The sequence below is a fragment of the Topomyia yanbarensis genome, chromosome 2, assembly GCF_030247195.1.
Source record: "Topomyia yanbarensis strain Yona2022 chromosome 2, ASM3024719v1, whole genome shotgun sequence".
NCBI lineage: Eukaryota > Metazoa > Arthropoda > Insecta > Diptera > Culicidae > Topomyia > Topomyia yanbarensis.
In genome coordinates this window covers 451,429,686-451,446,326 of record NC_080671.1, presented here as the reverse complement: position 1 = coordinate 451,446,326, position 16,641 = coordinate 451,429,686, and the positions used below count along the sequence as shown (strand labels likewise).

General features: G+C 39.1%; 1 protein-coding gene and 1 long non-coding RNA gene across 2 annotated transcripts; both read left to right on the top strand.

Annotated features, from left to right (window-relative positions):
- Positions 1–1,767: 1,767 nt before the first annotated feature.
- On the top strand, positions 1,768–3,703 carry LOC131685818 (pre-mRNA 3'-end-processing factor FIP1). The gene is made up of 3 exons (XM_058969777.1): positions 1,768–2,158; positions 2,219–3,399; positions 3,459–3,703. The coding sequence occupies exons 1-3, from the start codon at positions 1,892–1,894 to the stop codon at positions 3,589–3,591; spliced, it is 1,581 nt and encodes a 526-aa protein (XP_058825760.1). The 5' UTR covers positions 1,768–1,891; the 3' UTR covers positions 3,592–3,703.
- Positions 3,704–5,684: 1,981 nt separating this feature from the next.
- LOC131685817 (uncharacterized) lies at positions 5,685–14,924 on the top strand. The gene is made up of 3 exons (XR_009304874.1): positions 5,685–5,908; positions 9,931–10,140; positions 14,663–14,924. It is a non-coding gene; the product is annotated as an uncharacterized LOC131685817 (long non-coding RNA).
- Positions 14,925–16,641: the final 1,717 nt, after the last annotated feature.

Genomic DNA, 16,641 nt, shown 5'->3' with positions numbered 1-16,641 from the left:
GAGGGCCGAGTGTCATATGCCATTTGACTCAGTTCGTCGAGATCTTTTCCCCTGGAAAAGCGGACAAGTAATCGGAAGCGAAAAAAACTGCCATTCTTGGATTTATTAAGGCTTGATAATGAACCACATTCTTGGATTTATTAAGGCTTGATAATGTGCGAAGGCCCAAAGTTCATGGGATTATCTAGAGTGAACAAAATATGATGGTATTCAGTATATCGCTGATCGAAAATCTACAACTATGCGTATACATAATATAGACACCTCAAACAATATTCGATTCAACAAAGCTAAGAAATAAGTTTCCAAATGTATACTGCTAATGTCATATAATTTACCGCATTTACCGGAAGGTTAAGTATGGAAGATCTTTTGAGTAAGTGAATTTATCATTTATGATCATTACATTACATACATATATTTAAATACACACGCATCGATTTCTTCCTTCCGAGAAGGAATCGAAATTTTTACTGCAATGTCAAAATCCAATTGATACAAACATTACATTTGGGCGTGGCTGGTTGATGGAACGATCACCTCGGAACATGTCTGGCTTTGTACCCAAAATGGGTCATCGGAAAGTCATTTGAGATAAAACCTACCTAAATCCACGAATCAAGTTATTTGCATGAATATATTTAAATACATGCAAACATCTTTTTTCTGTAAATCACTACCAACTAGTGGGAGGTAGGATGGTTAACACACACATTATTAAGATCAATATACCCATTGAAACTACCTCATCGAATAGTTGTGAAATGGATAAAAAGTACTCATAGCTAGAAACAAAAAAAATACCCATTTTTGGACAGCTCGAGTAACTTCCGAAAATTGGCTATTTCAATAAAATGGGTAAAGTTTTTTTTCCGTGTATATTAAGCTACATGGTAATTTTTTTTACCCATTTTATGTATTCAAATTGCCCATTTTCGGAAGTTATTCGAGCTGTCAAAAAATGGGCATTTTTTGTTTCTAACAATGAGTACTTTTTATCCATTTCACAACTACTCGATGAGGTTATGTCAATGGGTATATTGATCTTAACAATGGGTGAAAAATCCTTAAGAATTATTTTAAGAGAAGTAACCTGCAAATTGGAACCTGCAAATTATCGGCCTGCATCGGAGTCCGTGGCGGAAACGGAACATTTCGGCAATGCTCCGAAAACAGCGGCTGTTTAGACTACTGAAGATGTTGCAAATATGCACCAGTTCGGCATTTTTAGAGCAGCCAAAAGATCCAGCCATCAAAAATATATCCAGTTGGCGGTTTTATTTTGTGAAGGAGTTCTGGAATAGGATCTCTATCTAGATTCCTATACATTTGCAAGGAGATAATAATGTGAAATGAATGTTATTTTATGTTTTTTTTAAATTCAGAATTAATTCTTTTGACAGTATTTTTGATTCTGGCGCGATTTTCATGAATGGGTATTTTTTACGCATTTTGTTGTAATAGTTCTGCGAAAAATAATTGGTAAAACATACCCAGGTTGACGTACAAGGTCTGAACTCATTTATGGGTACAAACTCTATACCCATTTAATGGGTTATTTCAATTTTATTAAACATGCGTAGTTTTCTACGCATTAATGTGTACTTTGTTTTATTAGAGTAATGTTACTTATTTTGTATAAAAGTCGCGTAGAATAAGCGTGTAGAAAATGTAATATATTTTTCAGTTTTCAATATTTTTAGACGAGATTTTCAAATTAGACTTTGTGCGTGACGTAAGCCCTCAATAATTGTCAAACTCACGTCATCAATTCAAAAGTCAAAATTTTCACCCAAATTGCAGAAAATATCGTGTACCTTCTAAAATTGTTGCATTTTGCTTATCAAATAGAAATTGTAATTAGAATTCTGTAATTTGCCATAAATTAACTATGGCAGATGAAGGTAATGAGGATAGCTGGTTGTACGGGAACACTCACTCAGAGGGAAGAGATGAAAGTGCCGTAGATGGCGAAAAAGATGATGGTGTCGGTGTCGTTCCCCAACAAGAGTGGGATAAATCCAAAGAAGATGGGCAAAATAAATCTAACCGATCCCATGATAGTTTTTCGGATGACGATCACCAACTTGATGATAATGCAATGGATTCAAGTGATGTTCAAGCCAGAGAAGAAACTGAACGCAGAGAAGCTGAGTTTGTAAGTGTATTTACATTAGGATGATAGGTATCGAATTGTTCCATATTGTGCTCCTTCCAGCAAGGTGAGGAAGATTCGCAGCTTCAAGAAGATGAAAGTCAAAAGGAGAAGCGACGAGAACGCAGCGATGGTGAAATGGAAACTGATGACAGCGATGATGACGATGATATAAATGTTGTGATTGGGGACATAAAATCCGGACCTAGTTATAATATAGTAAAACCAAGAATACCGAAAGTTCCGCCACAGGTTACCCAAGCTGTACCAGGACAGGACAAAGCGAAGCAGCCGGCCGGAAAATTCAGCATCGATGAGTTTGAAAGTGTCGGTACGATTAACGGAGTTCCGGCACATGAGTTTAGTATTGACTCTTTGGATGAGAAACCATGGCGAAAACCTGGTGCCGATATAACCGATTACTTCAACTATGGATTCAATGAAGAAACATGGAGGGCTTACTGTGAACGTCAGAAGCGTATGCGAATGCATGAAAGCGGAGTTGGTTTACAAGGACTGACCGTGAATAATCCGCAAGCAGCCCAGGCACAGCCACATTGGAGACAGGGTCCACCTCCGCCTAGAAAGATGAATAATGGTATTGACGTTATCGGCGGTATGAATATGCACCCACGAATGGATGGTGACATGATGCCTCGCCATCCTAAAGAAAATATTATTCAAGTAATGACCGCCGATCGTCGCGAGTACAGTCGTTCTTTGAACAAATATGATCCATCTATGGGCCCACCGCCATTCGGAGCCCCACCCGAGTTTTATCACAACGAACCAGATTACGGTGATTATGGCTACGAACCAACTCAGGAATCGCAATGGAACCAGGAAAGCAGCTGGCAGCCTCACGGTATCAAAACGCTTACCCCAGGACCACCGCCGCCCGCGATGATTCCACCAGGAATGAATATGCATCCTCACATGGAGATGATGCCCCCGCCAATGCAACCTGGTATGGGCATGGGACATCCTGGAATGGGTCCACCCGTGGGTCGTAGCCATGATCGGCACGGTGGTGAACGTGATCGAGAGCGGGAACGCGATCGTGACCACCACGGAAAAACACGTGAACGCGAACGTGAACATCGTCGGGAACGTGACAGAGATAGAGATCGCGAAATGTCTCTAAAAGCCGAAAGTGGTGAATTGGAACGATCACGAGCTGAGAAATCCGAGAGGGATGCCGAAAAAGAAAAGCGTTCTTCCAAACCGGATCGCCACAAGGAAAGGTATACATCGTTCAATCGGTTTTGGTGTTCAGGTTATTCTAATTTGATTGGCTTTTCAGGTACCGGGAACGCTCGCGTAGTCGCGAAAAATCTAAATCAAGAAGAAGATCTCGCAGTCGCGAACGCGAACGTCACAGTAGTCGATCCGATAAAAAGAAGTCCCACCGTAAGGACAAGGACGAAAGCGAGTAGATGGCGCGAAGAACTAATTAACTTAAAGTGGACAGCGTTTGTATTGCTGTAATTCCCATTTTACAAATGAATATTAATAAATAGAACATGAGATGACTCATTTAACTTAAAACGTGCTCGTACTACTTTAGTTAGTTCATTCGAGTGAAAGTAGTCTATAACACACCATGATCATACACTCGAAAACTTAATCACTTTGATTTTATGTGATTATTCACGTAAATGATTTTCATTTTTTTTTTTCGTGTGACTAAATTAATTCATTCGTCACATTGTGTGATTCTTAAAGTTTGAGACGAAGGCGAAACGAAAATTCCATAACTAATATACGTAACGTGGTTCTTTTTGATAGATCTTTGACTAAAAAATTCCACATAGCAATATAAAGATTCGCGACCGTAAGTACCACCACATGATGTGTCGCGGATTTAGCAGCTATTTTGAATGATTTGAATCGTGATGATCTAATAAATCGACTGATTTTCTTCTTTTAGAGTTTCGAAAAGGTTTTATATGGATAATCCGATGGCAAAGCTGAACACATTTTTTCCATACTATCAAGCGTACAATTCTCATAGACAGTCACCCAAAGTTCTTTGAACCTTAAGGACATTATACAAGCGAGCCACAACATAGGTCCTACGCCGCACACACCCCTCTCCCCTGCCTAACCATGTATCCACAGAGAACAGACATATAAGCTAGAACAAACTTTTCCGAAAAACCTGTGTAAACATTTAAATGAAAATACGTTGAAAATCGCCATTGCATACAGGTTCGCATGCGTGAATCACCATTGTATCCAAGTTTGCACACAAGCCCCGTCGGTTGCTGGGCGATCGAAGCGCCGATCAGTGGCAAGTTGCTACTTGCTGTTGTCATTTCAAAGCGACAGTTTTATTTCTTACACAAGTTGAAAACTTTACTTGTGTGTCAGTTCTCAGTGTTTTAATCACACACCACTGCAAAAAATATCCGCGAAACTTTAAACGTTTATTAACAAAACTTCAAATTTTCTGCCAGTGTGCAGATGATCGAAGGAAAGTGTCCGAAAACTTATTTGTGCTTTTGAATTTTCACTTCGAATTCCATTTTTTTCTCAATGTAAATAAGTGCGTCGGTACCTAGCTACAAGCGTGCGTTCTTGGCTTCCACATATCTTCACCTTAAATAGCATTTAAAACAACTCAAGTGTTTAACAAGTAGCCGTTAAGACGCATTCAGCATGCTTATTGGTTATCTGGGTACTGTACACCTCGGAAGTGTGAGCACGGGATTTTGGGCCGGATTTCGATCATGGAAAATTTTCCGCCGTTATCTCTCCAAACTCAAAATAAAACTGGATGATTCTAAAAATTACAAGTTGTTTCAGAACAGCTTAGATTTAAAACATCATTTTTCCCGTTGGCAACAATTCATGTTGAATTGTTTCCAGTCGGATTTTTGGAACGGAGAATTTTAAAAAATGCGTGATGTTTTCCAGAATTTGGTTAAAACATCAGGAATTTTGATTTTTTTGTATACTTTCTTTCCGTTATGAAAAATGAAAATCCATTTCCTATTTGAAATACATGGGAAGCGAAATCCGGCGATCAAATTCCCGAGGTGTACAGTAGCCAAAAGCGGCTGTTTGCTTCGGGAATTTGAACGGTATATATGCTGGGATTTGGTGCCGGATTCAGCTCACGGCAAATTTTCCGCCACTATCTCCAAAAAGTTAAAATAAAACTTCGAATGCTTCTAAAAAATATGGGCACTATCAAGCATAGTAAAAACGATTTCCCCGTCGGAAACAATGCATGTCAAATTGGTTCCGGCCGGATTTTTGGTTTGGAGAATTTTAAAATCCATGACGTTTTCCGCTGTTGGGTTTACATTTCGGGAATCTTGTTGTTGTTGTTGTTGTTGTTGTAGTTTGTGTTTTTTGGCCCGAGGAACTTTGCCTCATAAACGCCAGTGGCTGTGACGATTAGTCGTTACAAGTCGTTACACTTTTATTCTTGCCATTCGGACGAATTTTAGTATGTTTTTCATTTCTTCATTATTTACTCCATCTTTGTCACGTACTATGTCTTGTATGCTTCTTTTATCATCCCAATAGAAGTGATTTCGAATGTGTGTGTATTTTATACAGTATAGCAGCATGTGTTCCGTTGTGTCTTTTTCATCACAAAGATCGCATTCTTCCGAATCTACTAGGCGCATTTTAGCCAACCAGTAGTTCGAGAAGTCGTGTCCAGCCAGTATTCTATTTAGTGTTCGCACTTCTTCCCCATTGAATGTTGATTTCCAAAACCACGGTCTTCTTGGAAAGCAGGTAAATAATTCATGGAATTTTCTCCCTTTATTTTCATTTAGTGCGATATTGTTGTACCACACATTTCAGGAGGAACATGTGAAAAGGGCATAAGTCAAAATGTCATGTTTTGAGATAATCGCTGTTGAATATTAGAGAGACATTTTTAAATCCTATTTTAAAAAAAATCATTGTTTTTGTCATTAAATCGCTCAGGCTGATTCCAAAATCCAAGCCACACCTATTCGTATATGTCTAACGCGAAGATTTGATTATTTTGTCACGGAAATCGCAAATAAATGCGATGTGCCCATTTCATATTGATGTCCACGATATGCCGTTTACTGGCGCCCCTGCTCAATTGACAGCTGTCGATATGTCTTGTTCGCATGTCTCTTATTGGAATTAGATTTACGTTATGCCCTATGTTTTTAGTATAATATGCTAGTCAGCAATCAGTCAAATCGGATAGATAAACAGTATTTTTAGTAATAAAATAAACGAGTTAATGGTGATAATGTGTATTCATTAAATTATTGTGGAAAATATGTGGAAATCTATTTATTTAAAAATTATCTTCCTCTTCCGGTGGATCTAAGTCGTCCTCAAAATGATTCGGTTGTTGATTTTTTTTCTTCCTGCCACGTTTTGGAGCTACCAGGTTTTTCAGCAATGTTTGATAGTATTGCTTGTTGCTGATAAATGGCATCAGATTTTTTAAATCAGCTAACTTTTCCTGCGCCAATGGTATTGGTTCATTATCAATAGGATCGGGTACCGGTAACGAAAGGTTCTTGTTCAGTATCACCTCCATATTACCCATAGCAAAAACTTGATATTCGTCGGATTGTACATCTGTTTTGTAGAACACATGCCCTGGTGCAGAACTTCGATATTCGAATAGAAAAATTTGTTTGAACTTCAAAGGGTCGCCATTAATGTTATGCTTTGGTCGGCGGTAACGTTGATAAAGCGTTTTTAATTCCAGGAACTGTGACTGTTGGAGTTCTACTACGTCGAAGGGAACTTTCCGCTTGACTTGTGAGATGAAAATTGCCCAATCTCTAGGAGTTTCGATGTCCATCGTATTCTTTTTCTTTGCTCTCTCTATCGCGGCATGAACGGAATCGACTTCCATGTGTGAGTGGCCAGAAACCATAAATTTGTGACGAATGATCAACTCGCGACCTGAACGGTGGAATTGTTCAATCAGGAATGTGAATGCCATACAGACTACAAAATTATGGTTTTGACCACTACACCTATCGGAATAAAAATTTATCTCCCTTGTTGGAGGATCAACTTTATCTTCCAGTTCTTTTTCAAAAAAATGTTGAATATCGTAAATAAGGCAAGAACCTATCTCCTGCGATCCTCTGCGTGCAATGGATTCATTCCAAAGGTAGCATGTTGCCTTATTTTTCCCACGAGATGTGGTAAATAAAGTAAGGTTTAGAGTGTACAGCTGGCGGGAATAAAATGCCTGTCCACACAATAAGAAAGGTGTGGGGAGGCACTTCTGCAGGTCGAACGAGATTGTTCGGATCGAGTGATCCGATTTGGCAGCTGCCACGTCTGTCTTTTTGCAGTTGTACATGAACTTTGCTCTGTCTTGATGCGCTTCCTTTGCAGACTGTACTTCCAGTTGTTTGGATGCATTCTCGGCAGTTTTGAATAATACCGTGAACTTGTCGCACTCTCCGCAAGTATCGCTCTTTGGTTTCCGAAAACTTAGGTTGAACTTGTTGAAAATAATCCTGTACGTGTTGTAATGGACGGGTTCTACTTGTTCAGTTCTACACTTCTGTTTGTAGAGATCGTACATCGTTACAATGCTCAAATCGCTCGATAGGTATAATTTTGACGATTTTTCTCTGCTATAATGCGATGTGTAGGCTGGAAAAGACAGAATGTGTCTTTCGATATTCTGAAGAGCTTCTTGGCTAACCGGATTCCGGTTGCTGTTATCAGATCGTCTATCATCATCGCACACACCAAGTCCTTCGATCTTTTTACCCGCCAATACACGTACCTTTTTATTCGTTGTGTCGAACGTGGCCAAGTACATCACTTTACAGACGTGAACTCTTCCACCTACACCAGGTAGATAATATTTATGCGAAAAAGCTCTTCTAGAGTTAACTACCTAAAAGAATCTTCATTAATATAACGATGATATTGCTATATGTAATATATACTCGATGATAAGCCACTGGCTCTATTTCAATGTGGTTGCCGAGAAACTGGTTCTGTGCGGAGGACGATAACTTCAGGAGATTTCTCAGAAGTTCACGTCGGAGTTCATCGTTGTATTTTAAATAACACTGTAGATGTGGACATTTACAAGGAGGTCGTATGTTTCGAGCAGGTACATGCTTTCCGTTCACGCGATTGTACGGTAATCCTTTCTCCTTTCGATATTTTCTCGTCGCAGATTCACGGCAGCCTTTGTCACGCTTTAGCTTCTCTTCGTTCTCTACTAGTTCTTCAAACCCTAATTCATCTTGGAATAAATAAACGTTGGCCCTATTAGTTTGATATTTTGAGAGCAATGGCTTTGTTGTTACCAGCAAGATCATTCAATCCTTCAACCTTCTGTTTAACGTCGTCTTCAGCATCCGCCTTTCGTTTTCTTTGTCGCACTACTAAAATGATTTTTTCCCATTTTACTTATTATAAAACTATAACAAAACAAATTTTACCTTTTAATATTTCATCATCAGAATCTTCTGCTTCCTCGATATCTTCTACTACTGTTTGATTATGATATGGCTCAAAATATTCGTAGATGGAAAAACTATTTAGAAGCGTAGCATCCCCCGTAGCCTCGTCGGGTATGTTTTCTTGTCCAGAGCCGAGCGGTAGCCAATCCGATGCAGATGAACGTTCAGAAGACTGAAGGTGATTCTCAGCCCCTGGTAAATCGGGAAACGCCGTCTCACCACTCGGGCATTGTCGATAGAAATCGTCGTTTTTATTGTTATCTCCCACCGTTTGATTCTGTTGCGATATTGGATTTCTGTTTTGAAGTACCAAGTTAATTGCTGCAAGATTGGTTGGTGTTCCTTTTTCGGTGTTAACCTTTATCGGTTTGTGCATTACCAAATCAACAGGAGCACAAGACAAGGTATTGGAAACATTACGGTCAACTGATAGATCTAGCGGTTCATCCTGAAACACTGATTGCGACAAATCTAATGCATTCGTCCTTGGATCAGTGAAATGTTTCCTCGGAGTGGACGTAACAATATTAGCGAATGACACGTTGGGATTGGTCGAAATGAATGAGCAGTTCCCGTCTCTTAATTCAGCCCAAGAAACTTCTTCGTATCGTCCCACTGTTGGCGTTGGAATTATAACCCCAAGATTAACAGTGGATCTGTCGTAACTTTTACCAAAAGTAGATGGACATGTTATATTGCTGCTGGTACTGCAACTGTCGATTCCGTCTATTATTCCTTTACTCGAACCGCAGTTTGTTCTACTCTGCCCCGAAGAGTCGAATCCGGTTTTACGGCAATCATTGTCAGTTGCGATGTCATGACTGTCTGTGACACAATTTGCCGCTTCTAGCAGTGGAAATAATTTTACTTATTTGAACAAATTCTACCCAACGAATAATACTTACTCAACAAAAGATCAATAGCAAAGTTCATGATTCAGTCCGTTTATGAACGTCGATTCGCTACAAGTGACAATTTTAAATGAAAAAGTGATAATCCAAAATATTGCGGCTAAGGGCTCATCAACAGAATTCGCTTTGAGCTGATGTTATGTCCTCCCTTTCAATAATGGCCTATCATCACTTCACTACCATATTGGTATTGGTACTCTTGTGCCCTTTGCAAAATCATGAAATTTTAAGAGTTATTGTCGGTTTTTTTAATATTGAATTCTACTGCTCTATTAAGTCTTAAGAGTAGCTATAGGATATATAAAAGGTTGATTTGTTTATATTTTGTTGATATGCCCTTTTCACATGTTCCTCCCGATTTGTCGCTTCTGCTAGTTGGTTCTTATAGCGCCGTGTTATATCGTTCCAGAGAAGTTTGTTGACGATAATCGCATCATTATTCAATCCTGCCTTTGCCAGGGTATCTGCTGCTTCGTTTCCCTCCAGACCCACATGGCCTGGAATCCACTGAAGTACAGTGCCCGTTGTTTGCAGTTCTTTGCAAATTGTACCAGTCAGACTGTCCCATGATTTGGATTCTTGGTGTTTTTCCAAAAGTAGACATGCAGACTGGGAGTCGGTGAGTATCACTGTATTCTCTCTATCCAATTTTGATATTTCTTCCAGACCGACCCGTATAGCTAGGAGCTCGGCTGTCATTATGCTAGAGTGTTGTTCCAATTTAAGGCTGATGTTGATTTTATTCTCCCTTTCGTGAACTCCTATACCGCAGGCTTCCACTGTTCTTGAGGCACAGACAGTATTCTTTGTTTATGTATTCTAAGCTGATTTGTCGCATGGTAGTTGGGGTCATATTTGTTTTACTGCTAGTCATTCCCTCTATTTTGTGCCGAATAATAACGTCGTATGCATCCTCTACGGATATTTCCTCATAGATTCTGCTAACTTCTTCCGCGTTTTCTTTGTACACTTTCTCGATGAATGTGTATCTTTTGCTTTCGTTTGAGTCATTGATATCGAGCTGTATCAACTGGTGATATACTGCGTCTTGTTTCATGAAGTGAGATGATATTCTTTTCTTTGCCCAATAGTACCGCTGCAGTTCTAGTGGCTCCTCGTTAGCTAGAGCAGCCAAGGTATTTATCGGTGTTGTCCTTGAGCATCCTGTAGCTATTCGTTGACATTGGCGGTGTGTTACATCCAAGTCATTCCGATAGGATTTGGTTGTGCTCCCGTAGATTGAGCTTCCATACCGCAGAAAGCTATCATATAGAGCTTTATGGAACAGTACCATTACTTTTGGCGTTGCTCCTTTCTTTATACTGCCGATAATCTTCAGCATATTTTGTCTGTCCTTTATTTTGTACTTTAATTCTCGTACGTGCGTTCCGTAATTTAGGTTGTTGTCTATATACATTCCAAGTAGTTTATAATATCTAACGCATTCTATAAATGTATTCTTAATTTGAAGATCTATTTTCGTCTCTCTCGGTTGGAATATAATGGCTTTAGTTTTGCTGCCGTTGATTTCCAGTTGCAAACGTTCGCTACAATTCACAAAGCTATTTATTACTCGCTGCGCTGTGTCTTTGACTTCTTTTAGGTTTTGTCCGCTGATTATTTTAACGAAATCGTCCGCGTATTGTACTGTAACCACATTATCCTCGTCCTGGTCGGTTTTGTGTAACTCCGTCGTATAAATATTAAAAAGCGTAGGCGATAATACGTCACCCTGCGGTAACCCTCGCGAGATTATGGTTGATACCAATCCCTGTTCTGTTCGCATTACTAGCTGTCGATTTTTGAGGAAATTCTCGGTCCATACTCTGATGTCCTCTGCAAATTTCATTCTGGTCAAAGTTGCAATAAGAATGTCTATGTCAACAGCATTGAAGGCGTTAGAAAAGTCGAAGAAAACTGCTACGCTGATCATGTTGTTTCTTTTTGCTGCCATTAGGTGATTTGTAACGAACTCCAGACAGTCCTCTGTGGATTTTCCTTGTCTGAATCCGAACGACAATGCCGGTAGGAGCTGTTCGTTCTTTTCGTGTTGTTGTATTCGATGTAATACTGCTGAGTTCGCTGATTTAACAACCGTCGACAGGCATGCTATCGGTCTGTATGATGATACTACTGTTGTATCCCGACCAGGCTTTGCAATTGGTATTATTCTAATCTCCTTGAATCGTTCCGGCAAGTTTCCAGCGGTGTAGTATGTATTAATTTCATGAACAATTTTTTTCTTGGTCTCTGTGTTCAGGTTCCTCAGGATCTCATAAGTAAGCTGGTCTGTTCCTGGAGCTGACCTGGCTTTCTTTTTTTGAATGATGCGATTCCATTGTTCTAGGTTGAGTAATTCCTTTGCGGGTGAGGTACTTGGTATTTTGGGTTGGGCCAATGTTAATTGTGTGTTCCCAAAATGCCCCTCTAAGAATTCTACTGCTTTATCTTTTGCGGTGAGTACTATGTTATTCCTATTTTTGTTATCATGGCTGTAACGTAGTCTTCTTATCAGATTCCAATTACCCTTGGTATTTCGAGGATCGATATCTTTCGTGATGGCTGCTAGTTTTTCTTTCAGCAGTTGTTTCTTCTTTCGTTGAAACAGTGCTTTAGCCTTTTGTAGTTTCATTAAATTTTCTTCGTTAGACAGCCGGTTGAAGCTTCTCCAGCATTCTTCTTTTTCTTTGTACAGTACCGTTAGCTCTTCACTCCAATAGTATTTCGGTACGTAGCTGCTAACCCCTTTATTTCTGCTTATCGTGTGGATTACTATGCTTTCTAGGTCCATAATAGAACCCAGTTGCTCAGCATCGATTAACGATATTTCTTCGTTTATTTTCTTCCGATTGTATATAGGTCTTTGCTTTTTTGATTTTATTTTTGTTAGCAGGATATCGATTATGAGATGACCTGAACCTCCAAATGTATAATCTTTTACATTCCAGATTAGTTCATGAAATAGGTCGGGTGTACATAAAGTCAAATCGATTGCACTAGGGGTATGTTTTAGGGTAGATGGCTTGTAGGTCTTCTCCCCGTTATTTAAAATTAAAAGCTTCGTTGAAGTGATTGCTTCTAGAACGAGTTTTCCCTTACTATTGGTAGATTCACAACCCCAGGCCTCGTTGTGGGCATTGAAATCTCCTCCAATTAGTAAGTGTTCCATCGTTTGTGTTTCAGTAAGAAGATTTTCCAAACCTACACTCAAATCAGTTATTGGTATTCTCGGATTTATATACACCGAAACTAAGTTTAAATTTATGCTCGGAATCGTGATGCCAATAACCTCTAACATAGCGCTAGTGGTCAAATCTAATGGGATATAATTATATACGTCGCGAAGGTATATGCCGACACCTCCACCGGTTCCTACTAATCGTGGTTGTAGTACTTTGTGATAACCTGTTATGCTTGATGATGCTATCGTGTGTTCGTTTGTCCATATTTCAGATAATAGTGCTACATCTATGTTTTTTGTATGTAATTCGTGCGCAAGCTCGTTTTTATTCTTTGTGAGGCTTTGTATGTTACTCTGTAATATCTTGAATGTCGCCATTTTCGATATCGGTATTAGGTATTCCGTTCTGTACGTTATACCCCAGAGTAATTGCTAATTGCTTGACTACTTCCATGACGATAAAATACCCGTTGTCGTCTTTTGCTTCAATGACTTGCGACAGTGTTTGAAACGTTTTACCAACCGTTGACTGCAGCTTTTCTTTTTGCTGTGCAATTTCCTTCATTTTGTCTTCCCATCTTCTCCTAAGCTCTAGGTGTTGTTCTATTGTTATTGTCTGGGGTTCTGTAGGTGTATTTTCCTGCTCTGTCTTATTTTCGTTTTCTGTCTCCTTTTCTTGCTAGAGTATAGTGTATTCTCCAGTCCCTGGTCAACACCTTTTGCATTGCTGGTTTCCGGTTTTTTTATTTTTCGGTAGTAACTTTTTAATTGCTCCTAAGTTCCTACCTTTTGCTTCTACTGCTCCGTTATGCTTGTTCTGTCTTGCGGTTGACTGTATTCTTTCATCAGTATTGTAGGAATACTTCAACATGTTCGCAAAGCTCTCATAGACCGATGGGAACTCGTCTGCTTTTTCCAGAATGTTGTATCCATTGCTCACAGCTACTCGAAATTCGTCTCGAGCTTCTTGAAAGGTAAGATTTTTTGTCGCCATTAGTTTTTTTATATCATTCTGCTTGCTTCGTTCGGGACACTCGACGTCTGTTGATTTGTGATTGTCTTTGCAGTGCACACATTTCGTTTGATTTGGACAATCCCGGTCCTGGATCTGCTCTTCATGCGTTTCTCCACAGTTTCCACAACGTTTTCGGCTTTTGCAATTCGCGGCGATATGTCCGTATCGTAAGCATGAATTGCACATGGCTGCCTTTGTGACATACGGTTCAACCTTCGTTATGACTGAGTAAATTCGAATGTATCCTGGAAGCTTATTGCTTCGGAATACTATTCCAAGCTTTCTAATCGGTACTTTTTTTCCTGTGGCTGTGGTGCGCTGTAGTCGAAATACTTCTAATATCTCCTTGTCCGTTTCAATATCGTTGAACAGCTCATCGTGTTGTAGTTCCTCTGGGATCCCTGCTATGACTCCTTTGACGGTTACAAAATTCTTCGGTATATACGCCTTGAAACGTTTCAGGCTCAGGTTTTGACATGTCACTAGCCTGTTTGCATCCTTCCAGTTGCTGAAGAACACGATCACCTTTGCTCGTCCAATCTTTTTGACGTCCATCACTGCTTTTGTGAAACCATTTTGTTTCAACAGCAGGCCTACTGCCACTTTATTGATTCCGCCAACTCGTGCATCGTTTTCCGCCATCTTTTCCTCGTGCATTTTTTCTACCACCACTTTATACGGTCCATTATCACACTGCTTGTATTGGAAATTTTCGGCCATTTTGTTGCCGCCATTGCTTGAACTGCCCTGAATGTTGGTTTCTTTATTTCCATTTCCGCCATTTTGTATTATCGGTACCCCATCAGGGGCACCGTCACTTGCACTCATTTTCCTCTCCTGCGGTTTTTTTTATTGTTCAATACTTCACTTTGAAACTAAATTAACTTAGCTCGACGATTGTCTATTGGAATGTGTTTTAGATATTAATCTGAAAATTTTTTTTAGCTGATGTGTTTTCCACTCGTAAAACCATCCGTACTCGTGCCCGATCGTAACCGAACTGTTTTCGGGAATCTTGATTTTTCCATGTTACTTTTTTTTGGCCATGTAAAATCGAAAATCCATCTCCCAATTGGCGAATCAAAGCGTGATTGACTCACAGATGGCAAGTATGTAAAAATGATGATGAGAAATTTGACATCCGTCAAACTACGGTGATTTTTTTTGGTATTTACGAAACCTTCTCTAATATCTTCAACACGGAATCCAAAACGGCAAGAAAAACGTTAGGTAAGTTATAGAAATCTATCAAAGATATAACTACAAAAATCTGACGTTACTTAAATAATTTTTTGTTTTAATAACCGCTGATATTGGTTATTTTTCAGGAAAGAAAAATGTGTTGTTCACGCATGCCTGAGCTATTTTGGTGCATCCGGAAATTTTACCACCTTTTTCAAAATTTCCTATCCAGTGTTTCATAAATGAAAGCAGCTCTTGCACTTCTCCGATAAGCGCCGAAATTATATGTTCAGCTCATTTTACTTCGGCGGATATTATTGCAAGTAAGAAAAGCTGCGAAAACCGCATATCCCTCCTTTATTGGACGGATGGATTCTCCGACGTAATGCAGGACGTTCATGGTCGCAATATGACAAAAATAACATAACCTTTTGTAATTCAGAGTAGGTTTTGCAATACTTCAAAACTTCATGAACTATAACTTTACCAAATTGCGCAATAAAGTAAAAGTAATTTCTTACCATCACTTTTATATTTCATATCAAAATAATTTGTATTTACCTGTAAGAATATCGTTTGGAATTTCACTTCCTCTATAGAAAATAACCCATCATCCTTTTTCTAATTGCAGGCCTGACAGACAGGTGTCTCACAACACGTTTTAGTTTTGCTTTGATTCTTCAATAGAGTACTTGACCATCTTTAACTGTATTACTGTGTTCAGATTTTTTTCCTCCGCCTGTCATAATTTCTGATAGCTAGAGGAAAACAAATCGAAAAAAAAACTTTTCGGTCGGATTATTTGCATGGTGGATCGAACCCAACCGGTATTGTAGTGCTAGCGGATTGCAAAAGTACCACCACATGATGTGTTAGGTGCTGTCCCGGTTTACAATAAGGCGAACGAGATATTTGCAGATACGTCATTTAGTAGGACAACTGTCAGTTTGTTGGCTGAATTTAATTTGTTTTTTTTTTTTTATTTAAGTCAGAAAAGAATAATTAAGTATTAAAAATTATATGAGTGTATTCGTAAGGACACCCACTATCAACACGTATGAAAAAATGGCACATTTTTACCATATTAAAGATCCCTATTCAACATGAATTGTTCTTCGGCGGGAAAATTGATGTTTTTATCATATTTAAAAATCTGAGCTGTTTTGAAACAACTGGTATTTTTAGAAGAAGCAGAATATTTGCTATGACAGTTTTTTCTGCGGAAAATTTTCCGTTAAAAAATTCGGCACAAAATCACGCCGAATTCCGTGATCAACAGTAGCCTATATACTTAAAATTCGGTGCTATTTTCAAATGGTTGGTATTTTTTAGAACTTTTGGTAGACAGTTGGGAGAGATTTCTGCAGAAAATTTGACGTGATAAAAATCCGGCCCGAATCCCGCACTCAAATTCTTGAGGTGTACCAATTAAAGTCCTAGTTTACAATTCGGGAAATGGATCACGGGATTTGATCAGGGAAAATTTCCCACCGAGATCTCTCCAAACTGTCAAACCAAAAACTCTGCTGCTTCTTTAAAATACAAACAGTATCAAACTTGCAGCGAATTGCAAACCTTATAAAATACTATTTTACCCGTCGGAAACAATTTGTGTTGAATTGTTCCCGGCCGGATTTCTGTGTGGAGAGTTTTAAAATCCTGTGATGTTTCCCGCGGTTGGGTTTACACTTCAGAAAAACAGGTCATTTTTGTGTAGACTCATTTTCCGACACGGGATTTGA